Raw genomic sequence first — 26016 nt, forward strand, 5'->3', positions numbered from 1 at the left:
TTAATACAAATGGGCAATGATTTCTGCGGGTAAATAATATGCACAACAATAACTTTCTTTAATGATACTTTTGTCACCCATGCTAGCAAAAAGATTGTCACTTGCACTCAAATGAATGTGTTTTCAAATGATGATTTATTTTGCGAGAATTTTACTATGGTTGACCTGGATATAATTCAGTTTTGGTTATTTTGTACCTAATATCATGTTATGCATGAATGGCAGTTGTCTTCAAGATATCGATTGATTATTTCCCTCTCGTTTGTGATTTTGTTGGATTCAGTTTTCAGTTGGATAATATATTCAAACCTCTGAGCACAACCAAAGATGATTTGTTTCTTAATGGTCATGTCAATGAACAACATATCGTGTGTTATTGGACATAAGTGATACACTCTACAGTATGGAAGCCTACGCTACATACCGCCACACTTTATGGAGTTTGTGAATATACTTTATTCTTTAATGCTCATGATGAATAAAAAGGAATAAATGATAACAATACAAGGTTAGTTTCTTTCTTTTTATTATCAGATAATCATTTTGTTTATATATTTTATTGCAACATGTGGTGGGGGGCATAAATTCAATACAAATTTGTTTAGTTTCTTAAGTCTTGGGACATATGACCTAGGTGAAAAAAGTTTCACCATAAGTTCTGGGACAGGAAAAAAATTATTATTTTATCGTGTCCCAATATATATGATAAATACAGTATTTGGTAATTTAATTTTTTTTTATTTTAAAAAAAACCAATGGTGAGGTTGTGCTGTTCATTATGATTTGATTATGTATTTTTTATTTTTTTTATTGGTTTATTTACACATGTCATCGTGGAAAGTAAATAGGATTGAACATTAGAGGATTGAATATTAGATGCAGATGATTGAACATTAGATGCAGAGGATTGAACATTAGATACAGAGCATTGAATATTAGATATAGAGGATTGAACATTAGATACAGAGCATTGAACATTAGATACAGAGGATTGAACATTAGATACAGAGGATTGAACATTATATATAGAGCACTGGACATTAGGTACAGAGCATTGAACATTAGATACAGAGGATTGAACATTAGATATAGAGGATTGCACAAGAAGCATAAATTATTTTGATCTATCTTATTAACAGTAGTATTTTCTTTTACTATGTGGCAGGCATAATATTAAACTTTTTAAACATGCTTGACAGTGTAAAGTAAAATTCATTACAATTTAAGAATTAATGTCCTAAATCCCAATAATAATTAAAAATACAAGAAGTAATGTCCAATCAGATAGCACATGCTTTCATAATCCTAGTCAAATTTCCTTTTATATGCTGACATTCATTTCAGGAACTGTTTCAACATTTCAAGTCATCTAAAACAGTCTTATTATATTGGCTGTGAAATTTTGCATATCTATATATGAGCATGCACAGAAACTTCATTTATCTTTTCAGAATAACATGTAAGTGAAGCCATTATATCACTGACCGAATTATCATATCAGATAAATGTGACTACCTAACAAAACCATTATTTTCTTTAAACCAGGCCCTGGACGATACAATCCCTGAGTTGAGGATGACCTACACATTGCAGCTTGTCTCAGTCACAAATGGTGCTTTCATTTCCAAGGATCCTGGAGCTGACACATCTAACATTGTATTTGTGGCCAGTGATTACCCACATGGAATTTTTTTGTTTGACCTCCCACAGACCATTAGCATCTCAGAGGATGCTTACTCCGTAAGATATCAACATTCACATTTGTATGCATGGAGGGTGAAGGTGTCTAAGACTGTCAACATTTTTTTTGTAGTCTTTGAATGTCTGCCAGATACACAATTTGAAAATGCATCAATGTGACCAATTTAATTCTTTTTTCTTCTGTTCTGTGTTATGACCATATTATATGCTTTAGTATCTTATATGACATTCAAGCATAGCCTTAGAATATTGAAAGCATCCCAAAATAAATGTTCACTTCTTATTATTGAAAGAAATGGGGGAGTTTATGGGATTCTACAGATTAATGTTTGTATGTATAGGGTCATGGAACTCTTCTGTACCATTTAAGATGTAGAATTCAAGAAATGGGGGAGTTTATGGGATTCTACAGATTAATGTTTGTATGTATAGGGTCATGGAACTCTTCGGTACCATTTAAGATATAGAATTCAAGCTCTGGGGTGTAATTTGGGGTAGACAGTGGTCATCCACAGGGGGTAGAGTTTGAACAGTGAAGACATTTATGCATATACATGTGTAATAAGGGGTGGATGGGTGGGTGGTTGTAACTAAGAAAACATTATTCCCCTTTCTGTTTCCCAGGTAAATATTTGCACCTTAATTTTGTTTGTGATAAATATAAGAATGTATTATTTTACTTCCTGTAAAACAGAGCAGCAAAATCTCTCTGTGGAGTTAAAACTGGTATCCTGGTTTTTGGGAGGTTAAAACTGGTATTATTGGTAAGGGGGGGGGAGAGTTACAAATGGTAGCAATGGTTAAAACTGGTTTCCATGGTTATGGGGGAGTTGAAACTGGTATCCATGGTTATGGAGGAGTTAAAACTTGTATCCATGGTAATGGAGGAGTTATAACTTATATCTATTGTTATGGGGGAGTTAAAACTGGTATCCATGGGTTTTGAGAGGTTAAAACTTGTATCCATGGTAATGGTGGAGTTAAAACTGAAATCCATGGTTATGGGTGAGTTACAACTGGTATCCATGGTTTTTCATTCAAAATGATTGGTTGTAGCAGCAGCACTTTTTGTCTCTTTGCAGATATCAATTCCTGTAAATCGGCGTTCTGGCCTTAATGGCCAAGTGTTGTTATCATACAAGACCAACCCTGGAACAGCTACTCCATATCAGGACTATTACCCAGTAGAGAGCACAATCACATTCCAGCATGGGGAAAATCGTCAGATTGTCAATGTCCAAATAATACAGGACACCATTCCTGAGGGGCCAGAGGAATTCTATGTTAATCTGACAAGCTCCAGACTTCTTTTTCCCAGGTAACATATATGTACATAGCAGCATTTAATATTAAAACTATCATTAGATAAAAAAACACTGCCGAAATATTTAAATTTAATTACCCTAATACTGAGAGAGTGAAATATTGTGTTGTTTATGATAGCAGCCAAAAATAATGTTATTTTCAGCCTGTTAATGGTTAAATAGGTTCAGCACATTGTTTCCATTGAAAGCATGGTTTTGAAACCATTGATGGGTTAAACAAGCATTCAGTTTTTTAAAGTTGGACTGTATAGCAGATGGTTTAACAGTGTTTTCCCAAGCCAGTTTCAGGAGTGTGCTGCCCTCTACCCACTCTATGTCGTGCTCTGTCCTTGAGGGAGAGTGGGGTGTACCCTCTTTGGAGGGTGTAATTTTTTAAATCAACAGAGCTTTTGTATATTGTACATTGCAGAAAACTTTCTAAAATGTAAAAATAATGTGTTGTATTGCTTGTTTTTGAAAATTCTTCCCTTGTAGGTGCCTATTATTAAACTCTGCTCCAGCAAGATATTCTTTTTATATCCAGTAATAAGTGTACAGCAGTATGGTTTTAGCAATTTACCCTGATGGTCTGAGGACAGACAGTCTACACCAGGACATAACTAGTGGTCTGAGGACAGGCAACCCAAGCCCAGTCATAACTAGTGGTCTGAGGACAGGCAAACCAAACCCAGTCATAACTTGTGGTCTGGGGACAGGCAACCCACACCAGGACATAATTAGTGGTCAAGGACAGGCAACCCACACCTAGTCATTACTAGTGGTCTGGGGACAGGCAACCCACACCAAGATATAGCTAGTGGTTTGAGGACAGGCAACCCTAATCCAGTCATAACTAGTGGTCTGAGGATAGGCAATCCAAACCCAGTCATAACTAGTGGTCTGAGGACAGGTAAACCAAACCCAGTCATAACTTGTGGTCTGAGAACAGGCAACCCACACCAAAACATGACTAGTGGTTTGAGGACAGGCAACCCTAATCCAGCCATAACTAGTGGTCTGCGGATAGGCAATCCAAACCCAGTCATAACTAGTGGTCTGAGGACAGGCAACTCAAACCCAGTCATAACTAGTGGTCTGAGAACAGGCAAACCAAACCCAGTCATAACTTGTGGTCTAGGGACAGGCAACCCACACCAAAACATAACTAGTGGTGTGAGGACAGGCAACCCAAACCCAGTCATAACTAGTGGTCTGAAGACAGGCAATCTGAACTCAGTCATAACTTGGTGTTAGGACATTCTGGCAAAATGATATACATATAGGATATATCTTATGATGATGAATTCAGCAGTATCATGTAACTTCAACTGCTTTTACAAGTTCTGTTTTACAAATATTAACTCTTATAATAACAGTTTTCCTGTTGGTACTTTAAGCCACAGCAGCCAGATTGCGTAAGTTTTTTTTCAATGTGTCCATTATATTTCTAATAAGGTTTTATTTATATAAAAAAGCACTATTTTCAGGAAAATAAAATCCTTATGAATTTTCTCAACTTGTTCCTGTTTGATTGGCATGTATTTGTCTTTCTTTCAGCAGAGTAATACTCTATGTACTTTCTAAATAATATAATTTGATGATTTGGGTTGGATTTAGATTTTTGTAATGTAGCTTTAAAAACGTTTCAGTCATACAGCTACGATGACGGAAGTGTGGCAGTTTATAGTGATGTCTACCACTGGGGCATCATGCCACATACATGTAAGCATGTTGTACCACCCAGTCACATTATCCTGACACCAGGCTAACCAGTCCTAACACTAACCTCTCAATGCTGAGTGCCTAGCAAGGGAGCTGTTAGTACCATTCTTTGGTATGACTCAACAAAAGGGAGATCATGAACAGTCACTTCCTTTAACTTCATCTTTGCCTGTAGTCTCGAAATATTGAAGGGCTTGTTGTCAATTTGTCCCTGTGTCATAGTCACTGAAGGCATCATTAAGCATGGCAGAGAGTATCATGCTGATTATGATTGAGGCCAACACACAGCCTTACTTGACTCCATTGATAACTGGGAATGGTTCAGATGACTCACAGTCAGCCATGACATGAGGAATTATGCATTCATAAAATTGCTGAATCATGATGGTGAATTTCTCTAGCTTACAAATTTTACTATGATCTTCCAAAGGCCTCACTGGCTGATAGCCAACTGTGTCAGAGGCTTTTTTCAGATCAATGTGTCAAAGGCGTTTGTCAGGTTAACAAATGTTGTGTACAAGTTGAAATTCTGTTCCTGGTATTTCTCTTGGAGTTGACAAGCTGCAAACATAATCTCCATCTTGGTCCCTTGTTCTTTCATGAAGCCACACTGGCTCTGAGGCATGAGCCCTTGATTATGTGTCATACAAGATAATTCAGCAAAATTCTTTGAAGGATTTTCCTAGCTATTGACAGCAAGGAGATTCCCCAATGGTTGTTGCAGGACTGACTGTTGTCTTTCAGCTTGTACAAGTGGACAATGGATGCATCCTTGTATTCCTGATGTGTAGTTTACGGAATCTACATTGATAATATAGTATATGCATTTCTTCTTTCAGAAAAACTTTATGGAGTTATTCCCCTTGTTTATACTGAGAACCTTGCCCTTGAATCTATATAACTCACTAGCTTTTGAAGGACTTAATGGATTAAGATCATGTGTATATCTATATAACTCACTAGCTTTTGAAGGACTTAATGGATTAAGATCATGTGTATATCTATATAACTCACTAGCTTTTGAAGGACTTAATGGATTAAGATCAGATTACTGTAGATTAAGAAGACCAACATGTAGTTCATGCTAGATTTTTAGTTTTCTCGTGTCACTAAACAGTTTTATATGACTGGTTGCAGAGGTAAGTTTTTATCATCCATTCTTTATCTTCATGTTTCTCCATTGTAAATTACAGTAGTGTTAAGAATGCATGATTTCATGTTTTATGTACAACTGGATGATCCTTGCACTGAAGCACATTTCTTCTAGTTGGTTGGAGATTAAATTTCAGATAACAATGTACATGAACAGTTGCCCATTTTCTATAAGCCTAAATTTAAGTGATTTTGGGAGAAATTGATTCATTTACAGGTCACATTAATTTTCATTAAAGTAATATCTGGAATGTCACTGCCATATATCTGAAATATCTATGATTTTATTCAGTAAAGATTTTTATGGAGTTGAAATTAAAAGTTTTAGGGATTTATGTGTTGTGGGGTTATCGGTGATATTACTAATGGGGCCAATCATGCCAATATTTTACTGGTAAGGCATTTTCCATTCTTTAACCTATTTTAGATAATTCTTATAAGGAACAACTTTCCAAATTTAAAATGTACACAAGAATTTACACTGACTGCACAAAGGATGTTGAAAAGGGTGCTGTAGTCATCATGAAGAGGAAAATGCACTACGAAACTTCACTTTCCAGATGTTGCAATGATATTTTCAGCTGAATATATAAAACAACAAACAGATTTTAAACTGTATCATCTTTGCTGATTCACTATCTGTACTCCAGTAAGTTCAGAATAGGAAGTTGGAAAAGCTATTATTGACCAATATTCTGATCAAACATACTGAGACATATAACCTGTACAATATAGTTTACTTTAGTTTACCCAGACAGGTCAGTAATAAAGGCAATAAAGAGAAGACTGCTGCAAACATAGCCCTATCTCCACTGATTTTAAAATAAGATACTAATTTTGAACCTGGTATCAAACAGTCTTTATTTAGTAAGTGGCAAGCATCATCGAATGGTGCTGTGAATAACAAGCTCCATGATCAAACCCACCTTAGGCAAATGGACTCCTTCCTACAGAACCATGCACAACAATGAGGTAGTTGTTGCAAGAATTGGTCATATGTATATAACCCACTCCAACATATCAAAAGTGGAAGAGCCACTTGAGTACAATTCTTCCAATGAAACCTGCACCATGAAGCACTTGAGTACAATTCTTCCAATGAAACCTGCACCATGAGCCACTTGAGTACAATTCTTCCAATGAAACCTGCACCATGAGCCATTTGAGTACATTTCTTCCAATGAAACCTGCACCATGAAGTACTTGAGTACAATTCTTCCAATGAAACCTGCACCATGAAGTACTTGAGTACATTTCTTCCAATGAAACCTGCACCATGAGCCACTTTAGTACAATTCTTCCAATGAAACCTGCACCATGAGCCACTTGAGTACAATTCTTCCAATGAAACCTGCACCATGAAGCACCTGAGTACAATTCTTCCAATGAAACCTGCACTATAAAGCACTTGAGTACATTTCTTCCAATGAAACCTGCACCATGAGCCACTTGAGCACAATTCTTCCAATGAAACCTGCACCATGGGCCACTTTAGTACAATTCTTCCAATGAAACCTGCACCATGAGCCACTTGAGTACAATTCTTCCAATGAAACCTGCACCATGAAGCACCTGAGTACAATTCTTCCAATGAAACCTGCACTATAAAGCACTTGAGTACATTTCTTCCAATGAAACCTGCACCATGAAGTACTTGAGTACATTTCTTCCAATGAAACCTGCACCATGAGCCACTTGAGCACAATTCTTCCAATGAAACATGCACCATGAGCCACTTGAGTACAATTCTTCCAATGAAACCTGCACCATGAGCCACTTGAGTACAATTCTTCCAATGAAACCTGCACCATGAAGCACTTGAGTACAATTCTTCCAATGAAACCTGCACTATAAAGCACTTGAGTACAATTCTTCCAATGAAACCTGCACCATGAAGTACTTGAGTACATTTCTTCCAATGAAACCTGCACCATGAGCCACTTGAGTACAATTCTTCCAATGAAACCTGCACCATGAAGCACTTGAGTACAATTCTTCCAATGAAACCTGCACTATAAAGCACTTGAGTACATTTCTTCCAATGAAACCTGCACCATGAAGTACTTGAGTACATTTCTTCCAATGAAACCTGCACCATGAGCCACTTGAGCACAATTCTTCCAATGAAACCTGCACCATGAGCCACTTGAGTACAATTCTTCCAATGAAACCTGCACTATGAAGCACTTGAGTACAATTCTTCCAATGAAACCTGCACCATGAGCCACTTGAGTACAATTCTTCCAATGAAACCTGCACCATGAGCCACTTGAGTACAATTCTTCTAATGAAACCTGCACCATGAGCCACTTGAGTATAATTCTTCCAATGAAACCTGCACCATGAGCCACTTGAGTACAATTCTTCCAATGAAACCTGCACTATGAAGCACTTGAGTCCAATTCTTCCAATGAAACCTGCACCATGAGCCACTTGAGTCCAATTCTTCCAATGAAACCTGCACCATGAGCCACTTGAGTACAATTCTTCCAATGAAACCTGCACCATGAGCCACTTGAGTACAATTCTTCCAATGAAACCTGCACCATGAGCCACTTGAGTACAATTCTTCCAATGAAACCTGCACCATGAAGTACTTGAGTACAATTCTTCCAATGAAACCTGCACCATGAAGTACTTGAGTACAATTCTTCCAATGAAACCTGCACTATAAAGCACTTGAGTACAATTCTTCCAATGAAACCTGCACCATGAGCCACTTGAGTACATTTCTTCCAATGAAACCTGCACCATGATGCACTTTCTGATAGTTTGATCTTCTACCTATGCACGATTATTACTTCAATGTTCAGCACATGAATGAACTTCTTAATATTGTCTTGTACTTAACATTTCTTGAAGGAAAGTAACATTTTTCTAAAATATAGCTTGTTTGCAACCTATTTTCTTTGAGTATTTTACATCAACATGTGTACTGTTAATCATCTTAATTTATCCTTTGTTATCTAATTACCTTCTATACACACTATTAATTGTCAAATTAGCCTTTATACACACCATTTAATTGTCTAATTACCCTTTATACATACCATTTAATTGTCTAATTACCTTCTATACACACCATTTAATTGTCTAATTACCCTTTATGCACACGATTTAATTGTCTAATTACCTTCTATATACACCATTTAATTGTGTTAATTACCCTTTATACACACCATTTAATTGTCTAATTACCCTTTATACACACCATTTAATTGTCTAATTACCCTTTATATACACCATTTAATTGTCTAATTACCCTTTATACACACCATGTACATTCATTGTTGATCAGAAACCTTCCTTTAGTATCCTCACTATCTCATCTTTGTATTTTTACACTTTTTTTTCACATTGGTAATAAACATTTTGGATATATAAATCTTTATGGTATAAGCTTTGGTATGTCACTATATAGCCTTACAGTGCTGGAGTGCTGTAAAATCAACCACCAGCTACTCATTCTTCAATGAGCTGGAAAATGTGTGCATGTTTATGGTTATGGAATTTTATTTTAAGTCGATAGGTAGTGCTTTCAGAGGTGAGAGTGTATATTCTCAACCAAGGCCATATTAAAAAAATGTTTAGTGTTACATACATGTGGTAAAACTGTAGGTAGTTGTGGCCCCTGTTTGACCCCTGTGTTGTTTGGTCCCTGTTTGACCTCTGTTATGGTCCCTGTTTGACTTCGCACTTTGCCCTTCAGTTTTCTGTTCAGTAATATTTAACTACTTTATGGATTTAAGCCAAATTGGTATGAAGTTTTGTATTAAGAAATGTAGGTCAGGTTTGACTTTTACCATTAACAGTTACAATTTTTTGAAGTATCGGCCCCTTTTTTGACTGACTTTTATTTTTTTTATTGTGTCATAATGTTGGAGACATCCATGGTGTATGACACATATTGAATTACATTTTATGAACAAGAAGTCCAAGGCAAGGTATTTATATGATGGCTAATTTATTGTACTGTGAATCAATTACATTTTTTCATGTATCATTTTTCATGATTTGGGGAAAAACAGCATCTGTGTCAGTACTTACATTCATGGAAAAGTAATCATATTGCTTCCGACGAGGGATCATGGTTCATAGGGTCATTCACAGCAAATGCAAAATCTATATAAATAGACATATAAGTCAAGTCTTACTGCAGACAACATACACCCTGATCTGCCATCGCATAATGTAAGCTATTTTGTTTATTCTACTGATTAATCTTAATAAACTGCATAGACCCAGATCTGCCAACAAATAATATGATGGCAAATTTGGATCTATGCAATTTGCAGTTAGACTTAAATCAATAATTCTATCAGAAACCCAAGTTATAGAAATTTTGCACATTGCAATCATATATTTGATGAAAAATCTACATTATATAATAAGACTGTAATACATTGCTCTTATCAAATCAGTAATACTTTGTATCAGATTAGTAATATATTGCTAGTATCAAATTAGTAATATATTGCTAGTATCAAATGGGTAATATATTGCTAGTATCAAATGAGTAATATATTGTTAGTATCAAATCAGTAATATATTGTTAGTATCAAATGAGTAATATATTGTTAGTATCAATCAGTAATATATTGTTAGTATCAAATGGGTAATATATTGTTAGTATCAAATGAGTAATATATTGTTAGTATCAAATGAGTAATATATTGTTAGTATCAAATCAGTAATACTTTGTATCAGATTAGTAATATATTGCTAGTATCAAATCAGTAATATATTGTTAGTATCAAATGAGTAATATATTGTTAGTATCAAATGAGTAATATATTGTTAGCATCAAATGAGTAATATATTGTTAGTATCAAATGAGTAATATATTGTTAGTATCAAATGAGTAATATATTGTTAGTATCAAATGAGTAATATATTGTTAGTATCAAATGAGTAATATATTGTTAGTATCAAATGAGTAATATATTGTTAGTATCAATCAGTAATATATTGTTAGTATCAAATGGGTAATATATTGTTAGTATCAAATGAGTAATATATTGTTAGTATCAAATGAGTAATATATTGTTAGTATCAAATCAGTAATACTTTGTATCAGATTAGTAATATATTGTTAGTATCAAATGGGTAATATATTGCTAGTATCAAATGAGTAATATATTGTTAGTATCAAATGAGTAATATATTGTTAGTATCAAATCAGTAATATATTGTTAGTATCAAATGAGTAATATATTGTTAGTATCAAATGAGTAATATATTGCTAGTATCAAATGAGTAATATATTGTTAGTATCAAATGAGTAATATATTGTTAGTATCAATCAGTAATATACTGTTAGTATCAAATGAGTAATATATTGTTAGTATCAAATGAGTAATATATTGCTAGTATCAAATCAGTAATATATTGTTAGTATCAAATGAGTAATATATTGTTAGTATCAAATGAGTAATATATTGTTAGTATCAAATGAGTAATATATTGTTAGTATCAAATGAGTAATATATTGTTAGTATCAAATGAGTAATATATTGCTAGTATCAAATGAGTAATATATTGTTAGTATCAAATCAGTAATATATTGTTAGTATCAAATGAGTAATATATTGTTAGTATCAAATGAGTAATATATTGTTAGTATCAAATCAGTAATATATTGTTAGTATCAAATCAGTAATATATTGTTAGTATCAAATCAGTAATATATTGTTAGTATCAAATCAGTAATATATTGTTAGTATCAATCAGTAATATATTGTTAGTATCAAATGAGTAATATATTGTTAGTATCAAATCAGTAATATATTGTTAGTATCAAATCAGTAATATATTGTTAGTATCAAATCAGTAATATATTGTTAGTATCAAATCAGTAATATATTGTTAGTATCAAATGAGTAATATATTGTTAGTATCAATCAGTAATATATTGTTAGTATCAAATGAGTAATATATTGTTAGTATCAAATGAGTAATATATTGTTAGTATCAATCAGTAATATATTGTTAGTATCAAATGAGTAAAATATTGTTAGTATCAAATGAGTAATATATTGTTAGTATCAAATCAGTAATATATTGTTAGTATCAAATCAGTAATATATTGCTAGTATCAAATGAGTAATATATTGTTAGTATCAATCAGTAATATATTGTTAGTATCAAATGAGTAATATATTGTTAGTATCAAATGAGTAATATATTGTTAGTATCAATCAGTAATATATTGTTAGTATCAAATGAGTAATATATTGTTAGTATCAAATGAGTAAAATATTGTTAGTATCAAATCAGTAATATATTGTTAGTATCTAATGAGTATTATATTATTAGTATCAGATGAGTAATATATTGTTAGTATCAAATGAGTAATACCTGGAATTTTATAATGGTGTTAATGCAGTTCATTGGAACCTTAAAAGAAAACCATGTTACAAGTAATGGTGCCATATATATATACACCACTCCCTTGATAACTCGCACCCTGATAACTCATGAACCCAGTTATAACGTGTGGTCAGACATGGATCCCATTTTTTAAAACCAAAAATTGATCCCTATTTGTTGAACCTGAAGAAAATCATGATCAAAATTGGTAACATAAACTTTGATATATCGCTCGTTTTATCGTCGAAAATGGTAGATAGGACCTGGAAATTTTAATCAACATTATGAAATATCAAATTTAAAAATAGGTCATACAATTTTTTACGTTTTCGTTCCAAACGACATTCCTAGTACACCGCAATTAACGATATGTAAGGAAATTTTGATCAATGAAACTGTCCCTTACACTTTAATAAATACAAATTAAATAATTTTTTTATCAATTGAAATTTTTGTTCTAGTTCTATCTTTTAGTTCCTTTTAAGTGTTATTGTCATAAATGCAATGTGTCCTCTTGTAAATGAATGTAAAATGCATCAATCTACCGTAACAGCTATGTCCGAGAGCATTTCTCTGAGAACCTAATTAAGTGCCGACCGTGTTTTGATAACTGACTTGTGTTAGTATTTGTTGTATTGTTGCACTGAATTTAAAGCTGGCCTCCTTTGTATTATCATGTTAAATATGTCTTTTGAATCAAATAAAGGAGGTGGAATAAAAGAAAAGTTAAAAGAAACGAAAATCCAACAAACTTAAAATCTAGCGACCCCAGTTGTATGTCAGGTGAACTTCATTTGATCAATCAGACACTAATAAATGTTATTGTGTGTGTTAAATAAACTACCTTAAATTAACCAACTCTTTCATAACTGATAAAAGATAACAAGGCAGCCAAGCGAAATGAATACTTTGTACATAAAGAGCTTGATTTCACAGATACGGACCATTGTGGGCAAGCAAGCTTCAGAGAATTCTTGAACTGGCACTTACAGATATCCTCAAGGATGATAAGAAGTTTCATTACAACTTCCAATGAAATCATGTCATCAATACTGTACTAACTGAACAATACAAAACTTGAGTTTCGACTCAGACGATTGTCACATGAAATAAATGATGCATGTTTTTTAAAAAAAGGAATCTTGTTTGGTGGTGTATCAACAGTTAATCTAGTAACCTGTTCTGTGGACTCCCGATGTAGCATGATAATATTAAACACCACTATGGAAACCATACTCATCAAGAAAACAAAAAGCAGTGATGTAATACACAGATTTTTTTCACATACATGTGATGGTTGTTAAAACAAGTTGGAACAATCTTTCAGATGTTGGACATTTTGAAAATAAATGTTATTTAAACAGAATAACAAACAACTTTAGTAGAAAAAAGTGCATTATTAGAAATTATTATCGACATGATTGTAAAATGAGGATTCAGTCAATAAACAGCCCAGTTCCCTAATGCCGCTTCCCCCCCCCCATGGTTTTCTCAGTGTCAAAGTGATTTATTCCAATTTTTGGAGGTCCCTTAGTAACTTGCGCCTTGCTTATATTGTGGTCCATGTTTGTGGACCCCACTGTGTGCGAGTTATCAAGGGAGAGGTGTACTTAGGGATGTTCCAACAAGACTGTGTCCTGATACGGCATTAAAACAACAGAATAGTATTTCATCATGTGAAATCACATCATAATTGGTGTTCCAGAACCAAGAACTAAAATAAAGTGAACAAATTAGGTAGCAGTGATAAAACAATTTGACCGATATAATGGAATCCATAACACGGTCATCTGATTAGTTCAACATGACAACATGTCTAAATTTAGTTATTAGCTTATTAACATATATTGGCTGCAATGACATAATGTCTGGGTGGAGATTCCATAGTAGACAAAGAGGGGCCAGAGAAGGATGCATTGTGTATTGTTTAAACTACATTTAATCAATTAAATTATGACTATACCTGTATTTTATGAGGGTTAGTTTTATACTGAGAGGATTTACAGTGAGGGACCACTGTACATATTTACCATATGTTACCAGTGGTATGAATTGCAGCTTAATACATGAGCCATCCTGTAATTTCAGTGACAATAACTACACAGTGGTAAATGGGTTGCAGCTAGACATGAAGCCAGTGATTGGTTCCCTCGACATGAAGATTGTTGTCATTGAGAAGAATGACAATGCTGAAGGCACTATACAGTTCTCATCCGTTGCTGTGAACTTCTTGGGTAAGATTGAAGAAAGGGTCTCAACGTCAATATATGAACAGTAATTTTTCCATTTATTCAGATTTACCTGGACTAAATTGAGATAACATGTATACTTGTCTATTCTGGATTTGCAGATATAAACTAATAGATACCATAGTATTAGATTTAGTATGAAGATTTTGTGCTTTGAAAGGTAGAGTATTGCATATGGAGGATAAAAAGTAGCATAGTTTGTAGGAAAACCGTACAGGCTTTTTCCAAATTCTCATTTGCAACCAGTTTCATTATGATTCTCAACAACAAAAATATAGACTTTATAATTTAAATTACTTTAGTGTTGTCCCATCCTTAAGTTCAATATTTATGTATTGTCTCAATGTTAAGTCCCTTATATTTTGTCTCACACTTAATTCAATTACATCTGTGTTATTTCAGCCTTAAGTCTGTCACTTCTGTGTTGTCTCAGCCTTAAGTCCATTACTTCTGTGTTGTCTTGGTCTTAGTCTATTTTAATTGTGTCTTGTCAGCCTTAACTAATTTGGCCCCGATCCCATCTGTAGGCATGATCCATTTTCTGCATTCATTGGCTGATCCTGTCCTTAGTCGTGGATTGTTTACTGCATTCAGTGGCCGATCCCCTCTCCAGGTGCGATGAATGTGTATTAGATACATAATCTCTGATTGGTTAGAAATGTGTTTTTTTCCCAAAGAACTAAACAACTATTAAACCAATCAGAAATGATCTTACTTTCATTTGTGGAAATTTGAATTGTTCAGAAGCCAAGGGTTACTACTTGAGAGCAGTTTCACTACATGTGTTCTGTTCATGAAAAATCATAAATGATGGTGGATGTAAGAGTGATTTTTGCTGAGAGCAATATTGAGCATGCTGAGGAAAGATATGCTTGGCAGTTGGATATTTTGAAAGATTTAGATTCAGACTTAGAAGTTTCTGAGATTGAATCATTAGAAGATGAGAATGCTGACAGTGATGATGATAGAGTTCTTGTGGATAAACGTTGCACATAATTTTGTAAATAGTGTATAAACAAGTTGTGAAAGACTTGAACAAATAGGAAAACAAATATATTTCTGTGTAGACAAATTCATTTGGAATAAATGATGAAAATTTCATGGATTTCAATTGGATATAAGAAGAGAAATTAAGGTAAGAGTGAATGCATGTGCACGATGTTTCAACATTTTTCAACCAGGTAAAAACTCTGGGGCACAAGCAGCTAGACACAGCTTAGTGCTTCTGGGGCATAGCATCAGATACTGATAACAGTGCTGGGGTCAAATGAGTTAAGTCCATTACTTCTCAGTCTTATTAATTACATTATTGCAACCTTAAGTCCATTACTTCTACATTGTCTCAGCTTCAAGTCCATTACTTCTACATTGTCTCAGCTTCAAGTCCATTACTTCTACATTGTCTCAGCTTCAAGTCCATTACTTATGTATTGTCTCAGTTTTAAGTCCATTACTTCTGAGTTGTCTCAGTTTTAAGTCCATTACTTCTGAGTTGTCTCAGTTTTAAGTCCATTGCTTATGTATTGTCTCAGCTTTAAGTCCATTATTTATGTGTTATCTCAGCTTTAAGTGACTTTCAAAGTAGGTTTGAAGAGCAACTTTCAACATCAACTTGCAATGTGTCCATTAAATAAAATGACCTAGAATGAATCCATTTTATTTACATTGCTTCGTAGGCAAAAGTACACGCTGAATCCATGCATGCACAATAGGGACCAATAAGAGAAGGAAAAAAACTCCTCTCTCGTATTGCATATGCATGTCATGGATGTCTCAATCAATATACACATTTAAGAATCAAATTAATGATAAATTAAGCCAAGAAGCCACATTTACTCCAAGGATAGTATCACCGTTATTCTGAGACCTACCAGTTTGGGGAACTTTGGACAGGCATTAATGCATGTTACAGTGTTCTTTCTAGATAAATGGAACATTTTGACATGACTACCACCACCAACATAATAGTTATAAAAATGTAAAAAGAAATGCACTTACAGAATAAAGCAAATATAACTGGTTTCACTGGGTGAGGTCGGGATGAAAGAACACTAGAAGAACAAACATGAACCTATTCTATATCAGTACAGCAAAGGTAAAATCAATTTGTCGTGTGTAATTTGATGTATTTGTTGAAAGAAAAATAACTTACATTGATATGTAAACAAGTGAAACAAATGTTGTATTATTTTGTGAATGGCTAAACAAAATATTAAAGGAAATGGCTCTTATGGGAAACAAACACTCAAATATATTACAGCACAATAAAGATGGACAATAACTAGTTCAGCAGAGTGAAGACCTCTGCTCTAATTAAAATATTCCTAGAAATGGTTTGTATGGCAAACTGTTTGCAATAGAATGATTTAAGCAGTAAATTGTTATAGATAATGAGGTAAAACTATTTTGAATGTTTATGCATTGAAAAATATACTAAGAGATGATTTTGAAAAGTGAAATATTATTTTGTATTATTGATAAAACAGTTATGATGCCAAACCCTCTTCTGCAACTTATATATTTATTTTCAAAGGATAAGAATAAAGGTTTGTTTTGGCCATTAGTATCATTTTTGTCCGTGATCCAGATTCGTATAAGACCATGGGGATGATTCATTTGTAGTCCTAATATTTCAATAAATCTTGGCCTAGCAACACATAGAATTGTGAGATTTCCTTCATTTCAATTCTTGAAAATGGAATTTTTCATAATTTGCAGTGCATGAGGAGGATGGAGTTGCACAGATTCCTGTGTTAAGGACAGGAGGAACATACAGCACAGTAACCTTGCTCTATGAGACCCGAAATCTTACTGCCCGTGCTAACATAGACTATGTCGTTCCAAGTGGCCAGGTGATTTTCCAGGATGGCATGAACCAGACAACAATCAACATCACCATTATTGATGACACAGAAATGGAGTTCCAGGAGCAGTTTTTGGTTATCCTCACTGGCATCTTAGGTTGGATCATGTTTACAAGTGGTCACCAATGCTATTTCAGAAATATCTCATTGTGATGTTATAATGTAACATGGGTTATATATTGATTGGTTCTATGTCTGTTTTATCAGTTTTTCCTCATATATTCATGCTTCTGATAGTCAGGTATGATTCATTTCTTTTTCATTCATCTGACTATTGCATTTATATAAGGCACTGATGGTACCAATTTATTCTATAGCATTTGAGGTCTGCCTGATAATCTTACAGTGGGATTATTTTGCCAATTAGAATAGGAATGGTTTATGCTGAATTAATTAGATTAGACTATATTTACAAGTGACATTAAGATGTGAACTGTTGGAGTAGAATGAGTCTCTGTATGATGATAATGATAGCTTTTTTTGGGGTAGAACCAGTCTATAAATGATGGTACTGGCAGCTTTAATTGGAGTAGAAAAAGCATAACATTGATGGTAATAACAGCTTTAAATGGAGTAGAAAAAGCAATAATTGATGGTAATAACAGCTTTAATTGAAGTAGAAAAAGCATATAGTTGATAGTAATAACAGCTTTAATTGGAGTAGAAAAAGCATGTAAAGTATGGTACTGACAGCTTTAATTGGAGTAGAAAAAGCATATAATTGATGGTAATAACAGCTTTAATTGGAATAGAATAAGTTTGAATGATGGCTATAACAACTTTAATTGGGCTTAGAATGAATTGTTAAATGAAAATGACAGATTTAATGATTGAAGTGTCTGTAAATTATGACAATGACATCTCTAATTGTTAACGGTTGGGGTGGAATGAGTCTGTATATGATGATAATGACAGATTTAATTGTGACCGCTCCAGTAGTCTAGTGGTTAGAACATCAACCTCAGATGTGGGAAGATCGTGGGTTTGAATCCTGGCAGAGTCATACCAAAGACATGAAAAATGGTACTAACAGCTGCCTCACTATATGCTCAGCATTAAGAGGTTAGTGTTAGGACTGGTCGGCCTGGTGTCAGGATACTGTGACTGGGTGGGACATGATACTACATGTCTGTGGCATAATGCCCCAGTGCTAGACATTACTATAAACTGTCACACTGCAGACATCATGGCAATATGACTATAAAATTGTTAAAGCTACATTAAAATCCAAATCACACACACAGCTGTAGTTGTCAGCTGTTGACTATAGATTTCAGTCTATTTATGATGCTAATCACAGCTCTAATTTTCAGCTGTTGGGGTACATACAATGTTAATAAGAGCCTTGATTGTGTGGTGTTGGAGTAGAACAAGTTTGTATGTGATGTTAATGACAGCTTGAATTGTCAGCTGTTTGGATAGAATGTTTCTCAGTGCCATATCCTTTTTTCATAATGACTTGGTAAATTTCCTTAAACAATTTAGCTGTATAAAATATTTGTATCTTTTATTTCACTCTTATGCTTATCAAGTTATTCTCACTCTAGGAGGTTCTTTACTCGGACCCTCGAACACTTCAACTGTAACCATAGCAAAGTCTGACTATCCAAATGGGAAGTTTGGATTCAAAGGTCAACTTGAGATCTTCATAGACAACCCTTCTTCCATGAGGCAACAGATTTTCTCAGTAGAAAGAACAGGGGGCATTCAGGGTCAGCAGATGGTAAGGTCAAGGTTAAGCAGAAATCAGCAGTGAGTGATGTATATAGTAATTTCAAATATGAAGGTAGAAGGATGCCACATATAAACAACTCATTGACATCAAGTGTTAGGATACTAGTGAAACAGACAAAACTCTAAAAAACATTTTTGTAAAATCTTGTAATAATATGCAGTAAGAAATCAGCCATATTTAAATATTAAGTACTTCAAATTGCAAAGATTTTTTAAAATCTAAGTCATTTTGACATAATAAAAAATGTTCTTAGTGGAACATGGCTGCCAGATAAACATGTCATTTTGAGACAGAACTATTTTTTTAAATATTTAATCAGATGGAGTCAGATAGCAAAAGTTTAGATAAAGTTTATTTCTTTAAATGATTCATTTTGAAAAAAATAGCATCACATGTTCCTGTCAAAATTAGGAAATATTTTCAAGTTAGGTCTGGCTGGTAACTGCAGTCTGTAGGGTAAATCAGTATTAAAATCTTGCATTTCTTCAACCTAAGGGACAACATATATTAATAATCTTGCATTTAAAAATTTCTTTTAGTTTATGATAAGTATTTATATGTGACCTTTGAATTTTCCTTCATTTGTATTTAAAACTTACTTGATTCCAAAAATGTATAGAAAGTACATGTATTGGTATCCAGGCTTTTCATCTTGTACATGTCACAAATTACCCATTGGTATCCTGGATATTCATCTACTTCATGTTACATAGTGCCCATTGGTATCCTGGATATTCATCTACTTCATGTTACATAGTGCCCATTGGTATCCTGGATTTTCATCTACTTCATGTTACAAATTACCCATTGGTATCCTGGATATTCATCTACTTCATGTTACATAGTGCCCATTGGTATCCTGGATATTCATCTACTTCATGTTACATAGTGCCCATTGGTATCCTGGATATTCATCTACTTCATGTTACATAGTGCCCATTGGTATCCTGGATATTCATCTACTTCATGTTACATAGTGCCCATTGGTATCCTGGATATTCATCTACTTCATGTTACATAGTGCCCATTGGTATCCTGGATATTCATCTACTTCATGTTACATAGTGCCCATTGGTATCCTGGATATTCATCTAATTCATGTTACATAGTGTCCATTGGTATCCTGGATATTCATCTACTTCATGTTACATACTGGCCATTGGTATCCTGGATATTCATCTACTTCATGTTACATACTGGCCATTGGTATCCTGGATTTTCATCTACTTCATGTTACATAGTGCCCATTGGTATCCTGGATTTTCATCTACTTCATGCTACATAGTGCCCATTGGTATCCTGGATATTCATCTACTTCATGTTACATAGTGCCCATTGGTATCCTGGATATTCATCTACTTCATGTTACATAGTGCCCATTGGTATCCTGGATTTTCATCTACTTCATGTTACAAATTACCCATTGGTATCCTGGATATTCATCTACTTCATGTTACAAATTACCCATTGGTATCCTGGATTTTCATCTACTTCATGTTACATAGTGCCCATTGGTATCCTGGATATTCATCTACTTCATGTTACATAGTGCCCATTGGTATCCTGGATTTTCATCTACTTCATGTTACATAGTGCCCATTGGTATCCTGGATATTCATCTACTTCATGTTACATAGTGCCCATTGGTATCCTGGATATTCATCTACTTCATGTTACATAGTGCCCATTGGTATCCTGGATTTTCATCTACTTCATGTTACAAATTACCCATTGGTATCCTGGATTTTCATCTACTTCATGTTACATAGTGCCCATTGGTATCCTGGATATTCATCTACTTCATGTTACATAGTGCCCATTGGTATCCTGGATATTCATCTACTTCATGTTACATAGTGCCCATTGGTATCCTGGATATTCATCTACTTCATGTTACATAGTGCCCATTGGTATCCTGGATTTTCATCTACTTCATGTTACAAATTACCCATTGGTATCCTGGATTTTCATCTACTTCATGTTACATAGTGCCCATTGGTATCCTGGATATTCATTTACTTCATGTTACATAGTGCCCATTGGAATCCTGGATTTTCATCTACTTCATGTTACATAGTGCCCATTGGTATCCTGGATATTCATCTACTTCATGTTACATAGTGCCCATTGGTATCCTGGATTTTCATCTAGTACATGTTGCATGGTCCACTCTAATCACAGGTATTTTTAATGTTAGATTCAGGAGCACAAACATTGTGATATCCCTAAAATATTGATGCATTTTTTAATTATCTGTGTTGGACTATGCTAATTTGGAAAGTTTAATTTTCACACTTTGGAAATTTCAATTTATTTACTTTGTTTATTAGGTATACTGGCAGATACTTGGTCCCAACAACCCAGGTGCCATTCTGGAGGCAACAAATGACATAGCCTACTTGTTGAATGGACAGGAGGGTACCAAAGGTACTCTTCTTTGGGAAGATGGGCAGGCAGGAGAGAAAACATTTACTCTAAATATAAAGCCCTTCTCTTCCTGGGAGATCAAAAAGACATTTGTTGTCCAGCTATACAAAATCCAGGGATCTCCCTCTACTGTTGGAGATGGAGAAGTTGGACCAACCACTGGAAATGTCACCTTGACTGTAAGTTTAAATACTTTGATCTACTGTTCTTTATTTCATTTTTCAGGAATTATAGCTCTTGGTGTCAAAGCTGTATAATTTATGATCATTTTTCAAAGATTTAAAGTACCTATGCACATTATTACCATTATAACCATAGTCTTTTTATATTGATTCCAGATATCTTTTTTCTCAAAAGTCTTTAAAAACAGAAACTTTAATAAATTCCATAAATTTTTATATTCCATAACATCATTCTGAATAAATTAAATTTATGAGTCTCAGAAATATCTTAACATGGGTTCCCATTGCACAGCTATATCCCATTGAATGTGTCTAAATGTGGTTGGGTTTTCAGAGGTATCTTATCCATGTCTTTTCATTGTGTTCTATCTATTATATCTGTCCCATCTGTCTGTCCATCATGCATTTTTTTCCTACTCATTGCCATAGAAAGCAGTTATTTAATTGAAATAAAAAATTAGTATCAGCTTTTATGTTAAGAAGACCTAGATCAACTATAATCTTCTGGCAAAATTTGACCAATTGTTTATGGTCACTGTTTATTCATTTCTCGATCAATTACATCACATGATAGTATCTATGTTCAGGAACATAACTCATGTCCCAAACCCAGCACTCCCAGAAAGACACTATATAGACTAATTATAATATGTTTGGAAATAAAATCTTTCAATGCATCATTATAATTACCTCCCTTATCTCTTCTCTGCCAGGTGACTACACATACTTGATGTTCATCACTTAAAACATTAGTTCTATACATGTATCAGAACATTTTGGCCCTCCCCTTCCCAAGATTCCACAGACTTTTCCATTGATGGTTCCTAGTTACTTGGATGAAGAAAGGGTAACCATGGATGTGAACCAATTTCCACCTTCTCATTCCAGTTGACTGAATAACAGATGAGAGGAATTATTCAAGAAACTATGTCACAGACATTGACTTCAGAGGATTTCTTATATTGTCTGTCTTCCTGCCTTCTATAGCTGATTTGGGTACATTGGGAAATGTATTCCTACCTTTTCCCAGCCTAGTGAGCACAGATACCCGTTCTTGAGTGCCCATCAGACTCAGAACATGGGGGTTCCAACTGACCTCTTTGCACTTTGTCAGGAACCACAACCACCAATTATGACTTCTTCTGCCATCCTGTTTCCTGACTAAACTGTTCAACCAGTCAACTAACTGTTGCTCACAATGACTGATTCTAGGTTGGTTCTACAATGAGCCAGCCTTTGTATCCCCCATGGGCTATCAAGAACACCAGTCTGATCAGTTTGTTCCCATAGCCATACCACCAACGGCTTCATGAGTTCTTCCACCAGCCCAAACACCATCTGTGCATTCAGTCATCAGGCCCACAAGTGATTGTATTTCCAATGGTTATGAACCAGGATTCTGCCTTTCTTGATTCTATATCTTAGGTTATTCTGAGCATGATACAGGTGAATGTGGAAGGCCAGTTGGATTTTAGGTACATGGAATAAGTTTAATCTACAAATTGTTTATTTTATGACATTAAAAATACATAATAGAAACCAAGTGAAAAATAAAATAAGGTGAATTGTTTCTTATGCCCACTAGTGAATCTAGATAAAATGAGAGGATAAATAATTCACTTGCAAGTCTGCATTCAATAGACATGTGTAGTTTCAGTTGCAAACTCCTCTACACCTTTGCATCAAAATGCTAGTTCCAATATCCAACATCAGCATGTAAATGTATTTAGATGTTTCAAAACCACCAATACAGACAGGGAAAAGAAAACTGTTAAAAAATAAGTGCAATACTATGAAACAAAAATGATGAATTAAGAACAGTTGGGTTCAAAATTTCACTTGGAATATAGAAACAAGATCCATTCTAAGATGCTAATTACTGTACACTACATTCTGCTGACTTGATGCATTCAGTGTAGGACTGCTGAAACTCATCCTTCTGTAAACCCATTTTCAAGGGCAGCTTTACTTTTGATATCAAGACCTCACTGTTGGAGGCTGGTTCTAGTTCTGACATTGTCATTGGTAACAAATCAGCGAATGAGGATCCTAATTGTTATTCTGAGATTCATCAGTAGCAAAAACAGATTCTGATGCCCAGCCTCACAATGAAAAAGGCATGAAGCTGGATCAGTTCATCAATGGCAAAAACAGATTCTCATGCCCAGCCTCACAATGAAAAAGGCATGAAGCTGGATCAGTTCATCAATGGCAAAAACAGATTCTCATGCCCAGCCTCACAATGAAAAAGGCATGAAGCTGGATCAGTTCTTCAATGGCAAAAACAGATTCTCATGCCCAGCCTCACAATGAAAAAAGCATGAAGCTGGATCAGTGGAATAGGAAGCATCATTGTCCTGGCCATGTTATGCAGCATGTAATAAAATTGAATAAATCAGAATTTAATAAAACTTGTTAAATATCTTTTGTTTTTCTTTATTTCCCATATTTCATTATATAAATAACTAAAGGTGGATATTCATAACTAGCTGCATTTATCAAAGAGCCATTGAGTATATTTTGTCTTGTTTGATGAAATCTAGGACCAGTTCCTTATGGACGGTGCAGGACTAGTAGCATTTTCAGGTTACTGATCCTGTGTGTTAGCATGACGTTTTGGTGAGATCCACACACTGCACACATACTGTTTTGAAACTAGAATATTATTATCACACACCAGACATTGTAAAAGTCATTTGAACCTTGTCACAGATGTTGGTTAAAACATTTGCTGGATTGACCTGGAAATTTTTCTTTTGTACAGAAATCCCATACATTTTCCATTACTGCTGATTAAAGCTTTATGATGGTTATGTGTTGCTAAATTTCATGGTTATCCTTGGTTGTGCTGACTCTTTGTTACGAAATTGGTCTTGGATCCTCCAAGAATAATTAACCTATCAAATTACACCTTTTCACAAATATGAGCGTCCTCAATTTATGTTCACCCAAGCTTAAAGTGAGGAACATCTGGTACCCACTTTTTTTAGCCAGGGGAGGTAATTACAATTGGTGTTTGAAAGAGTTTCTTTCCATCATGTATAATTATTATAGTCTATATAAAAATGTCATATTCATGATAATTACAACATTTGTAACCCACTTTACCTACTATGGACATAACTTTATTTGATTCATGTAAATGATTTTCATATTTCTAGATCAAATTTTTTGTGCAGAAGATATTTTAAATCTTGCCATTAATGACTGTTGCTTCTGTCAGATTTCCAAATTTGGTGATCCAAATGGAATAGTACGTTTTGATGGGTTGGCACTGTTGGAGCACGAGGTGGAGGAACCAGATGGCACTGCAACCCTGTCGATGTCGTTCCCATTGATCAGACGTCTAGATACTGGAACAATTGGGAATATTGAGGTCAGTGTCAACTGTATGACTGTTGTTATGTATATTTAACTTGCATTGTTTGTTGGGTTTTTTTCAGTGATGATACATATATCTGTGTCCTGTACTTGACCCCTTTGTCCGAAATCAAGTTAATGGTGTACCTCACCAGTGACATTTATTTTGTAAACAACATAATGCATAGTTAATATTTCCCTATGAGTATAGATTAAATATTTAGATCATTATTAATAGTAAACATGTTTACTTTGGTTTGAGTTAAAGTTAGACTTGATTCTGTCCTTAGTATCTTCCAGAATTGAAATTTCGCATCAATATTTCCAGAAAATGGATATTTGCAATGTAGATCAAGCAGAGGAGTATATAATCTTGTTTACATTAGGATTATTCATTCTTACCTTAACATCCAAAGCAAAATCATTCTTGTTCCTTTGTTCATTTTTTAATTTGGGTGGATTTATTTATTCAAATTATTATTCACTGGAATTACAATGTCCTCAAAAATTATCTTGGACTAAACATTAGTTTAGAATTATAGTGAATTCAGACAAGGCCATTTTGGATTATATTACTGTGATACATAAAAAGACTGTTAACACATCACCATATTCAATGTCATTGGCAGATTTGCATGTTTGAGACTAGAGACACATCAACATATTCAGTATTGGAATTTTTTTGGATCACCACTGGAATTCAATTAGAACTTCATACATTTGGACTTATATTAGAATTTTTAGGACTATTTGGGATTTAATTCTTGATACCATAAGTTCTTTTCAAATTTTCACTTTGTATTCCAGGGAAATAAATTATTTTATTGAAGTTTACAAAACTTGATTTTCACTCTTTTCTGCTACTTAGTTTAAGACCATAGAATCAGAACACTATCCATAAATTAAGATGGGAAAAATCCTACAGCGTATACTGATGAATCCTTTGGCTGT

At 34.2% G+C, this 26016-nt stretch overlaps 1 protein-coding gene across 1 annotated transcript in view; it reads left to right on the plus strand.

Annotated features, from left to right (window-relative positions):
- LOC149802116 (adhesion G protein-coupled receptor V1-like) overlaps nt 1-26016 on the plus strand; it is a 513020-nt gene that overhangs the window by 361266 nt on the left and 125738 nt on the right. Inside the window, exons 74-80 of the mRNA XM_089956897.1 lie at nt 1546-1740; nt 2784-3019; nt 14337-14482; nt 17216-17458; nt 18909-19084; nt 21427-21702; nt 24929-25081. Coding sequence (XP_089813023.1) covers nt 1546-1740; nt 2784-3019; nt 14337-14482; nt 17216-17458; nt 18909-19084; nt 21427-21702; nt 24929-25081 — 1425 coding nt within the window. The remainder of the gene's footprint in view (nt 1-1545; nt 1741-2783; nt 3020-14336; nt 14483-17215; nt 17459-18908; nt 19085-21426; nt 21703-24928; nt 25082-26016) is intronic.

This window comes from Sinohyriopsis cumingii, chromosome 4 (assembly GCF_028554795.1).
Source record: "Sinohyriopsis cumingii isolate HCF-2022 chromosome 4, ASM2855479v2, whole genome shotgun sequence".
In the NCBI taxonomy this organism is placed as follows: Eukaryota; Metazoa; Mollusca; class Bivalvia; order Unionida; family Unionidae; genus Sinohyriopsis; species Sinohyriopsis cumingii.